A 12,743-nucleotide genomic window follows, 5' to 3' on the forward strand; every position below is an offset into this window, starting at 1 on the left:
GTTATACATAACTGATTGACTTTTAGAAGAGGAGACAAAGGAATATCAGAGACGGAACGGAAGGAACATTGACTATCATTAGGACAGGGGTTTTATGTTATACTGTTTTTCCTTTAAGATGTATCTTGAACCAGCTCGTCTTCACAGTTAACAGGTTGATCTTGCTCAGCATTTGGCCACAGGTTTTCATTGATGTAGACTCGTTGATCTGATTTGAAACCAATTTGTGAGAGGGTTAACGATCGAACTCGTAAGTATCTTCCAAAAAAGTAATTTCGTTAATTGGTTATGGTAAACTGGGTGAGAATGAGACTGGTACTTCTCTCTCGTACAGGTATTTTAGATAAACGGCGAGCATCAACCATCGGAATCGCAGCATCACTATAACCCAGTATTTGACACCAACAGCGAAAATAATGTAGCAAATCTTCATTCAACGTATATGGTACGCCACTAACGATGAGATCATTAGAAAGGGCTCTGGATATAGCATTTGTGTTTACGTTCACTTTTCCAATGCACACGCGAGCACAAAAATTATTTTAAAGGTGATTTACAAAAACTCACCAGAAATCGTTCAAAATTTTTTATAATTGGCGATTTTAACGCTAAACATCGATCATGGAATAATTCTCAAAGTAATTCCAATGGCAAAATTTTATTCAATGATTGGTTCTCAGGATACTATTCTATTCTGTCTCCTACATGTTTTTCTTGTGTGAGAAATCCATCAACAATCGATTTGGTGCTAAGAGATCAAAGTCATGTATGTAGTGAATTGATCACACATGCTGATTTTGATTCTAACCATCTTCCAATAACTTTTTCTGTATCACATGAATCAGTTTTAAACCCTATGAGCTCTGTTTTTAATTATCACAAGGTCAATTGGGAAAGATATAAAACTAATTGTTACTGGGCCCATAGTGCCATCATAGTGGAGTGAAACTCGTCGGACCTCTAATAAGAGAATGACAGCTTAGAAACTTCCGATAGTGGAGAGATAAGAAATAGAGAAGAAGTTCAGAGTTGGAGAAGAAGAGAGATATAGATAAAGACTAGTCTAGAGTTGGATAGAGTGAAAATGTGCTTAACATGAAATTTCTAATCTAATCATACCAATTTTCCCTTCGTATATTTTTAAATATTATTTGCTAAATATATATATTAAAGTGCTATTACGCAAGTGAAGTTTTAGGAAAGATCGAAATTTAGCAGGTACTGTTTATTTAATTAAAATCTACTTACCGCTAACACTAAGAAAGTTAACCTGAAAAAATAATACTTACCTGTACACCTGTGTACCTGTACACCAATACCTTTTCGTAATACACGTGTAAATAATTTGCTAATTCCGTTTCATTCTTCTTATTATTATAGTCAATCGCTGTTCTGTAGAGGCATAGTTTTATGGAATAATTTACCGAATAATATTAAAAATCACGGTGTCTCTGGTTGAAGAACTTATCCAAAAAAATTAGTATCGCTTGAATACTCGTCATTCGAAAGCTTGAGCTGTCCCCTTTATTATCCTACCAAAATTGAAATGTTCTATCGGGGGCCTAGAACAATTTGTTTTCGAACATATATTTGTAATTGAAAAACTAGTGAAGTGGAAATAAGAAATATGTTTCAGAAAAACAAAAAGATATCAGGGTTCTCTGATCGTACTGAAATATTCAGGGTTGTTTTTATTTATATAACAAAAAAAGACCCTTGAAAATATGGAGTCTAAAATCAGCTGAAAACAAATAAAATGTTGTGACTTTGATTACAATGATTTTGATTGATGATTTGAATTGATGATTGATTTGATTGATTTTTTCAAAAATCGACATTCTATCCTAAAAAAAAAATATAAAATGCCGGTTGTTAAGGGTTGCTGTCGTGGTTTCATTATAGGATATCTGCATTTCTCTTTAAAAAATGGTGATTATAACAACACTTTTTGCTTGTCAACAAAACTGGACCCTGTATCTAAGCTATACGTTTTATAGAGCAACTCAAGAGCTTTCATTTGATGTTATTAAAAAATGCGCCGTTTTAGTAACGACCGAGAAAATTTCATTATTCATACATGTTTTAAATCATTATTTAAACCCATTGTGTCAGGAGCGCAACTCCGTTTTGTATCGATGTCCTCCAATTGAGCTTAAATTTTCAGGGTTTGTTCATCCATGAAATAATTTGTACATATAAGGTTTTTGAGAAGTGAGTTAGTGGGGTGAAATGCAGAACGGGATCCAGGTGTTGGGGCCCGGGACAGAAATTTTCGTGGGGCCTCTTTTCTCAAAAAAATTAGTTGAAATGATTTAACGCTTCGCTGGAAGGTGACGAGCACAACAAAAAAAGGTCTCCAACCTGTATTCACGTCTGGTCTAGAACCAGGGGGGCCCCTCCTGTCGAAAGGCCCGGGGCATTCGACCCCCTCCCCCACACCCACTTAAATCCGGGCCTGGTGAAATGGCATTTTAAACTCTAATGTCCAGTTTTTTTCAAACTTGTACCCGACCAGTACCCGAATTTTGTTTTTCGGTTGAAACTCGAACCCGACCCGAAACCGAAACTTTTTTTTCCGATCAAACCTAACCCGAAAATTTTATTTTTGGAAAACCCGAAGCTGTGAAACCCGAGCCCAACCCGAACTCGAGATGTTTTTTCTGAAGGTCAATTTTTTAAACTAATTTGAGACTGGGATGTTATAGAGCTATAGCCTGCTATAGCCAGCATTTTAAATGTAGGTACAAAATGAAGTTGCGCTCCTTTTGTAACAGGTTCAAATGATGGCCTAAGCCTTGTTATAAAAAAATCGATTTTTTTTAAACGGTGCACTTTTTGAATACGTCCAATAAAAACACTTGAGTTGATTTATAAACCGTATTGTTTAATTGTAGGACCTAGTTCTGATGACAGAAAAAAAACTCCAAAAATCACCATGTTTTTGAAGAAAAATGTAAATATCTAAATATGTAACCTCAACAGCAACTTTCAATAACCGACATTGTATATTTTTATAGGATAGAATTACCATATCAATTTTCAGAGAAATCGATTAAGCGTACAAAAAGTTATAGCTTTTTTTGTCTTTTCAGCAGTTTTTGGACTCAAAATTTTCGAATCTTTATACCCCACTTTACCCTTTTCAAAAAATCTAAGATTATGCCAAATATTGTTTCATTATATGAAAAAACAATACTTGAAGGTTTCAACACTATCTGATCGGGCCGCCCAGCACCTAAATCCCTTGATAAGTATACATAGTTCCCATTCCACCAGCTTTTCAATTACAAAAAAACCTAAATTAATTCACCTAGCGGTCAGACCCAGCCTTTCTCATTCAAACTTTTATTTGCTTAAATAGATTTACATGAACGCTTCAATCCAATAAATGTATATTCACTCTTTAGGTTCTAAAATATTGATGTTTTAATCTATACATGTAAATATGCAGTCCGGTCTGTTTGTCTGTCTGTCTGTCTGATCCATATAGGCTCGAAAACTACTGAACCGATCGACGTGAAAATTTGTATGTAGGGGTTTTTGGTGCCGATAAAGGTTCCTATGATAGTTTGAGACCCCTCCCTGCTCTGGAAGGGAGAGGTCCCATATAAATGAAACATAAATTTCTGCGCAACTCAAGAACAAAACAAGCAAATGAAACCGAATTTGGCATGTGGATGTTTTAAGGGGTAACAAGTATGTCCATAATAGTTGGACGCCCCTCCTTTTTCTGAAAGGGAGGGGTTCCATACAAATGAAACACAAATTTCTGCACATCTGCACATCAACTAAATGGAACCATATTTGGCAGGTGAATGTTTTTAGTGGTAACAAATTTGTTCCATAGTCGACCTCAGACAACATTTCGAATTGTAAGATGGCAACTTCCGGTTTCTGGAAAACAGCCTGAAATGGACGATTCCCATTAAATATGAGTATCTCCGGAACCAGAAAGCTGCACAGAAGCTAGAAATTGATCACAAACACAATCTTGAATTTTAAGATGGTGACTTCCAGTGTCTGGCAAACAGCCGGAAATGACCAAATACCATTCAATATGAATGTTTTCGGAACCAGTATTACGCCCAGATGACATAAATTGACTTCACAGGCAATTTTAAAGTCCAAAATGATGACTTTCGGTTTCTGAAAAACAGCCAAAAGTGACCAAATAACACCCAATATGAGTATCTCTGGAGCCAGAATGTTCAAGAAGCTAAAAATTGACCTCAGACACCATTATGAAATGTAGGATGGCAATTTCTGGTTTCTGGAAAACAGCCAAAAATGGCCGATTTCCGTCTAACATGAATATCATGGGATCTAGAATGATACACAGCAGCTGAAATCGACCACAGACCCCATTTTGGATTCCAGGTTGGCGACTTCCGGTTCCTGGAAACAGCCGAAAATTATCGAATAACACCCAATATGGGTGTTTCTTCAACCAGAATGACGCTCAGAGGCCAGAAATTATCTTAAATACCATTTTGAAATCCAAAATGGCGACTTCCGGTTTATGAAAAACAGCCCAAAATAACCAAATACCATCCAATATGAGTATCTCTGGAACCAGAATGTTGCAATGAGCTAACAATTGATCTCAGGCACAATTTTGAATTGCTAAATGGCAACTTCTAGAAAACAGTCGGAAGTGACCGAATAATACTCAATATGGATATTTCCGTAACCGAGATGATGCATAGAAACCAAACATTGACTCTGGACACCATTTTGAATTTAAAGACGACCACTTTTAGTTTCTGGAAAACAACCAAAATGATTAAATACCTCCCAATATGGGTATTTCCGGTGTTAGATTGATGCCAGAAAATCTGCCGAAAATGACCGAATACCACCCAATATGAATATATTCAGAATTAAGGCGATGTACAGAAGCCAAAAGTCGAAGATGTTGTCATTTCTATAAAACCAATCATTTCAACAATTTGTCTTTTGACTTTGATCATATCCTATGGCCGATTCGTCCTGCATTTGCAGACAAATGCACAAACACATCGCAAAGAATCGTTCCAGAGTTTGGACGTTCAAATAGTACGATACCATATTAAATCATGTTGAGGCCACATGTATCGATTAAAGCAGGTATAGTTTTAAATAGTCTTTGAAATTCTTTTCTTTCCATAACTTTTGAGCCACATATCAAATTGTTATGAAGTTTGTTATTTGTAAATTTGAGATGACTCGTTCGTATGGCACTAGTTATGTTCAAATAAGTCATGTAATCTTTGAGATAATAGACTTTCGTTGTTTTATAAACAATTTAATACATAACGGTTGCTTAAGTTCGATTATAATCAAATGAAATGGGAACGTATAGGGCAGCCAAAATTTAAAACACGTATTCAATCATAATTCATAAGTTAACCCTTAACTAGCCCGCTCATCTGATGATAATATTAATCAAATCGGTTATGTAGTTTCTGAGATAATGTTTCGTGATTTTCACATTTCGGTACATTACAAACGAAGTTACAGTCCGATTATAGTAAAATTCAATAGGGTGTTATGAGGCAGCTAGACTTTTAACTTTACCCTAATTTTGTGGAAATCGGGTCAGCCATCTATGAGAAAAGTGAGTGAGTCCAAGTAGTCTTCGGAATATGTTCCTTTTCATAGCTGGATTTCACATTTTTAAACATAACAGGCAAAGTAATAGTCCGATTGCAAAACAAATCAATAGGGTCTTATGGGGCAACTAGACCTTCCATTTGACACTGATTTTATGAGAATCGGTTCAGCCATCTCTGAGAAACATGAGTGAGATTAAACAGTCTTCAAAACACGTTTCTTTTCATAACTTTTGTTCATTTGAAACCAATTTTGTTCAAATCGGTTGTGTAGTTTTCGAGATAATGGTGTTTCATGATTTTTACATTTTGATACATAACCTCTAAACTAAAAATCCGATCATAATGAAATTTAATAGGGTCTTATGGGGCAACTAGACCTATCTTTTTAATTTCATGAAAATCGGTCCAGCCATCTCTGAGAAAAGTGAGCGAGAATAAAAATCACACACACACATACACACATACAGAATATGCTCAGCTCATCGAGCTGAGTCGAGTGATATATGCCATTTGGCCCTTTGGAGCACTTTTATACTTTCGGTTTTGCAAGTGATTGCTATACCTTTCTAGGAGAAAGGCAAAAATGTCTGAAAAGCCTAAATTAATCCACCTAGCGGTCGGACTCAGCCTTTCTCATTCAAACTTATTATTTGTGAAAATAGATTTACTTGAATGCTTAAATCCAATAAAGGTTTATTTACTCTTTGGGTTCTAAAATATTGACGTTGTAATTGAAGTATAAAATAAGAAATTTGACGTAATGTTAGTGCTTAAGAAATAGCGAAATAAAATGACTCTTAATTTCGAACAATTTCATCACGAGCGATACCGGGAACGTTCAAATAGTACGATACCACATTTAAATCATGTTGAGGCCATATATATTGTTTAAAGCAGGTATAGTGTTGAATAGTCTTTGAATTTCTTTTCTTTCCAAAACTTTTGAACAGCATATCAAATTGTTATGAAGTTTATTATTTGTAAGTTTGAGAGATGACTCGTTTGTATGACACTAGTTATGCTCAAATAAGTCGTGTAATACTTGAGATAATAGACTTTCGTTGTTTTAACAATTTAATACATAACGGTTGCTTAAGTTTGATTACAATCAAATGAAAAGGGAACGTATAGGACAGCCAAACTTTGACACCACGTGTTCAATCATAATTCATCAGTTAACCCTCAACTAGCCCGTCCATCTGATATCAATATTGTACAAGTCGGTTGTGTAGTTTCTAAGATAATGAAATAAAATTCAATAGGGTGTTATGAGGCAACTAGACCTTTCATTTGACATTAATTTTGTGGAAATCGGTTCAACCATCTTTGAGGAAAGTGAGTGAGTTCAAGTAGTCTTCGGAATATGTTTCTTTTCATGGCTGGATTTCACTTTTTTAATCATAACAGGCAAAATAATAATCCGTTTGCAAAAAAAATCAATAGGGTCTTATGGGGCAACAAGACGTTCCATATGACACTGATTTTATGAAAATCGGTCCAGCCATCTCTGAGAAACATAAGTGAGATTAAATAGTCTACAGAACATGTTTCTTTCCATAACTTCTGAACCACTTGTTCAATCTTCATAAAATTCAAAAGTTAAGGGTTTTTTAGGTAGCCCGTTAATTTGAAACCAATTTTGTTAAAATCGGTTGTGTAGTTCCTGAGATATTGATGTTTCGTGATTTTTTCATTTTGATACATAACCTCTAAACTAGAAATCAGATTACAATAAAATTCAATAGGGTCTTATAGGGCAACTAGACCTTTCATTAATTTCATTGAAATCAGTTCAGCCATCTCTGAGAAAATCGAGTGAGATTGGGAGAGCGTTCACACACACACACACAAACACACATATATATATATATATATATATACAGAAAATGCTCAGCTCGTCGAACTGAGTCGAGTGATATACGACATTCGGCCCTTTTGAGCACTTTTATACCTTTAGTTTTTGCGGTGATTGCTATATCTTTCTAGGAGAAAGGCAATAGGAGAAAGGCAAAAAGTGAAGCGATAGAACTGACTTTTTATTTCAACTTCAATCCTGAGCAAGGCCGCAAACATTGAAATAGTACAATATCAAATTTAAATGATGTTGAGGCCACATATTTTGATCGTAGCTATAGTTTTAAACAGTCTCCGGGTTACGTTTCTTTCTATTTATAACTTCCAAACCACATGTTTAAACTTTATAAAATTGATTGTTTAAGGGTTAAAAAGCCCATTAATTTGAATACAACTTTGTTCATAGCTTCTGAGATATTTTCACATTCTGACGCAGCGCCAAAACTAAAAGTTTGATTACAATGAAATTCAATAGCAACCTTAGCGGCAAATAGACCCTTCATTTGACACCAAGATAGAAAGAATCAGTCAGACCATCTCTGAGAAAAGTGAGTGTGAAAAAAAGGTGCACATTAGAGTGGCCATATTTTATATGGCCGTTTTTTAAACTATCGATCTTAATGAGCGCCGGGCTGAAAAAGTTTCTTTTTGACCTCTACAATAAGCCACGAAAATTTGAAGTTGATCGGAGTATATTTAATGGACCCACAAAGCGCTTATATTTTAGAAATCGATTTACATGAAAATTGTACGGAGTTTTTTCTTTTTTTAACATATACCTCTTGATAAACGTATTCAAATACACTTGTATTTTTATAAAACCGTTATATTATTGTCCTAATTTATGTTTAAAATATTTTAAAACTTTTGATGTTTGTTAAAAAGATCGGATTTTGAATGAGGTGGGTATTTTTACGGTATGAACCAACTACATGCAATATAAACTGAAGTTCGTCTTAATTATGTGTTGGAACACAGTTAGAATTTTTCATGAATTTAACACCATGTTCTCTGGCGTCGTTTAAAGCGAATGATTTTTGAATAAAGTGTGCTATTCCCCATTATTTTTCTATTCGGCTGGGTCACGGTCGAAAAAATCAATATTAAGTTCAAAATTCGAAAAGAAAGCATTGGTTTTGTATAAAACGAGATGGGATTAATAACATACATTCGACATCAGCTATTTAAGGCCAAACGGTATTCAAACCAAAAATGGCCGCCTTCGAGCCACCACTTTGAATTTTCAAAGGCACATGACTCGGTAACAAGTAATGCGTCATCTGTGAAAAGGCTGTTTTATGTTTGCTGTGGTGAAGCAAACATAAAATAGCGTTTTCACAGGGAGTGCATTATTTATTTCCGAGTCCTGTGCTTCTAAAAATACGAAGTGGTGGCTCAAAATTGGCTGTTATTGGCTTCACCACCGTTTCACCTTAAGGACCATTCGCTTTTATTTGCCTGATTATTTTTTGTTTATATTCAAGCTTAAATACCACAAGCGATTCTTCATCTTTTCAGTTACAGCGTCTGAGACGACTATCAATTTCGGCATAAGCGAAAGAATCACGTAGAAAATTCATAACTTGATAAATACATTAGCCAGCACTCGTACATCCGAAAAACACTTGAATGTGAAGTTTGACTACCAACAGGGACATGTCTTGAATGCAATTTATGGTCAATGATCAGAACTTTTGGATCATTGAAGCTGTGAGTGACTTGATTGGCTGTGAATGAGTTGATTTCGTTTGATGCTCTTGTAAAACGGTTAAAGACAAGTGTTTGAAGTCCGATGCTCTTGCCATGTAATATATTTTGCATAAAAGTTCATAGAAATGAAGAGGACAAGTAATATTTTTTAATTTTCGAAACTTTTCCGAAATATTTCGATCCACTAGCGTATTATGAACTTCTTAGGCGATATTTTTGCCGTAGCTTGAATCTATTTTGAGCGCACCCAAGAACTTTGCACTTTCATCAAAACTCTGAGAATTGCTATTCGATCAACAGGAGATCTACCGACCGTATTTGATAAAATTCGCCATCGTAGTGCATTCAGATCACTAGTGCTGAACTGTTTCATAGAAAATAATAATAATAATAATATTCAAAATAACATTAAATCCATACAAAAAGTTCTTAATAATTTTGATAATTTTGCTTCACCAATCCGATTGTGGCGGTTCACTTCACGCAGTTGCAGCAATGAAGTACGATTGAGGATATAATCACTGAATGGCAGTTTCAAAACCTCTAACGAATATGAGAGGTCATTCATTCATTACGTACTAAGTAGAAGGGGATATTCAACGAAGAGTTCCATTGCGCGAGGCCCCCATGCAAAATTGCGTTATTTATGGGTGGGAGGTGTTCAGAATTGCTATAATTTAGCGTTACGAAATATGTGAATGTCCCTAACGATATGATTTTATAATTGAAGAGTATTTCGTCGCAAAATATACAACAATTTTAAGAAACTAAGGCGAAAATTCCAAAAAGAGTTAAAACAACAGTTCTTATGAGAATCTATTATTTTTTAAATATAAGCGTTTTGTGGGTCCATTTAATGAACTCGGATCAACTTCAAATTTTCATGGCTTATTTTTGGAGTAAAAAGGAAACGTTTTCCGCCCGGCGCTCATCGAATTCGCATGATGTTACAAAAATGGCCACTCTAATACACACGTACACACCCACACACAAACATATACACCTATACATGCATATATGCAGAAAATGCTCGATTCGTCGAACTGAGTCGAGTAGTATAAGACATTTGGTCATTTGGATCACTTTTCTACCTTTTAATTAGCCAGTGATCGTTAGGAGAAAGTCAATATGTTTTCTTTCATTATGTGATTTCACATTTTTATAAAAACCAACACAGTTACAATCCGATTGCAATGAAATTCAATAGCAACCTATGGGGTAACTAGACCTTTCATTTGACACCAATTTTGTGAAAATTGGTTCAGCCATCTCTGAGAAAAATGAGTGAGTTTAAACAACCTCAGGATAACTTTTCTTCACATAACTTTTGAACCATATGTTCAATCATAACGAAATTTGAAAGTTAAGGGTTCTGGAGACAGCCCGGTAATTTACAATCAGTTTCATTGAAATCGGTTGTGTGGTTTCTGAGATATTGATGTTTCGTGATTTTTACATTTTGATACATAACCTCTAAACTAAAAATCCGATTACAATGAAATTCAATAGCAACCTATGGCGCAACTAGACCTTTCATTTGCAATTAATTTCATGAAAATCGGTCCAGCCATCTCTGAGAAAAGTGAGTGACAAAAAAAAGTTGCACATACACACACACACACACACACATACACACACACACATACATACATACAGAAAATGCTCAGTTCGAAAGGGGTCGAGTGGTATATGACATTCGGCCATTGGGACCACTTTTATACCTTTGGTTTTTCCAGTGATTGCTATACCTTTCTAGGAGAAAGGCAAAAAGTTGTTCTGGACCCGCCGATAGAACATTTCAACTTTAGTAGCATATTAAAGGGGACACCTTGAGCTTTCGAATGATGAGTATAAGAGCGATACTAATTTTTTCGGATAAGTTTCTTCTACCAGACACCGTGAAAATATTACTCCTAAACATAATTTCAAGCAGGACCTTTTTTCACACCTCAACTGCATAAATTAGGTTTAAAAGAAATTGAAAAACAAAATAGTTTGTAAGTTTTTACAAAATAGTTTGTGAGTTCCCACACATTCGCAATAATTATCTTTAAATTGTAGCATTAAAAGAGGCAGATGTCTCAAGTGACATGAATATTGAATTAATAAATAAATAAACAAATAAATAAGTGTAATTAACCTTTACGTTTTTTATTTTGTCTTGTTTAGAGACCTTTAAAGCTACTAGGATTTACATAATCCTACAAAACCGGCACCTAATATGATGACTTCTAATATATTTACAAAGCAACAGCAGCAGAATAGATATATTTAAAGCAAAATCAATAGTTCCTCACCTGAATAGTTTGATCTAATTTATGTCGATAATTTAAATCTGAGTTCATAGTTTTAATCTGAGTGACGATTCTTTTTTGAAACGTGTTTCGAGTTATAAAAACCGTAATAAACAAAAATACTCTTCAAGAAACCTTTTTTGACAACAGGCTATATCCACGAGATTGTTTTGACTATAGCAGAGCTGCCAGATTTTATTTTGGCAATCCTGGACTATAGAGATACTCAGAGCAGAGGAGCAATCTCGCTGAAACTAGGCCACTAGGTGCACAAGGTCTTTCAAATTTGATATAAATGCACATAGTTATTAGAAATAGAGAAAAAATGATGATGCCATTTTTGTTTGATCGAATTTGTTGACCCTTTGGTCACCAAGGGGCGAAACAGTTTTCAGAAGAGTTGAAATTTTAGCAATTCCTTATGTATTATTTGAGCTATACTCTAGAATTCATAATGTAAAGTACTACAAGTAGCACTTTTCTGTAAAGAGGAATGATAGGGCTTTCATTTGAAGTGATCAGAATTTTGGCCGCCATCTTGAATTTGGCCGCCATCTTGGATTATATCAGAAAAATGCAATTTTGACCGTGTTCGCAACTACCGATTTTCGATTTGAGACCAGCATTGGAAAGCTGAGAAAAAATGCTATAAGGTGCAAGAAAAAAAATTGGTGAGCATCAGTGTTAACCCATCAATTGAACCTATTTTCCAAGCTGAGTTTCAAAATATTCATCGTACATCGCGCGATCAACGTAGTAACCTGTCTACTGAGACCAAGTGGATGCACATGTTATGTCCATATACACTGTTCGTTCGCTAACTGGGCTGAGGGCACAGAACGGAAGGTCAACTTCAGGTATATGATCGAACAGAAAGTGCACACAAAAAGGACTGAAAAATGACAATTGAATTTTCTGTGCTCTCGGGCAATATATATTTGTCGTGTACGTTTATGCCGCTTTGCCAGTGGTATAATGTGGCATAATTTATTCGATGTTTTGAATTGACGGTTATTTCAACAGTTTAACCCGTTTAATACAATCTATTACGTTCGATGCAAAAACGTTTTGGGTAAAAATTCGCAATTATTCACATTTGTGGAGTTTGTCATATTACAATAGTGTAACGAAAGTATTGTAATCGACAAATGTTGATTTGAAACACGAACAACAATCAATGTTATTGAAAAATCGTGCGTTTTGAAACGTTAATGTTGCAATTCTTCCATTTACAATTGTACCATGTGTCATAGACGGCTATTTTTGAAAATTGTTAAAATTTAAAATGCAG

General features: G+C 35.0%; 1 protein-coding gene across 3 annotated transcripts in view; it reads right to left on the reverse strand.

Moving 5' to 3' along the window:
* LOC129731407 (FAD synthase-like) overlaps nucleotides 1-11,639 on the reverse strand; it is a 172,294-nt gene extending 160,655 nt beyond the window's left edge. The window contains exon 1 of one of the 3 annotated variants that reach the window (XM_055691386.1): nucleotides 11,456-11,567. Coding sequence is in view for 1 of the 3 variants with exons in the window: in XM_055691390.1 (XP_055547365.1) it covers nucleotides 11,456-11,503 (48 nt within the window). In the remaining 2 variants the exon portion in view is untranslated. Of the gene's footprint in view, nucleotides 1-11,455 lie in introns of all 3 variants that reach the window. The other 2 variants (XM_055691390.1, XM_055691388.1) reach the window with 2 other exon arrangements.
* Between the last annotated feature and the right edge of the window lie 1,104 nt (nucleotides 11,640-12,743).

This window comes from Wyeomyia smithii, chromosome 3, assembly GCF_029784165.1.
Source record: "Wyeomyia smithii strain HCP4-BCI-WySm-NY-G18 chromosome 3, ASM2978416v1, whole genome shotgun sequence".
In the NCBI taxonomy this organism is placed as follows: domain Eukaryota; kingdom Metazoa; phylum Arthropoda; class Insecta; order Diptera; family Culicidae; genus Wyeomyia; species Wyeomyia smithii.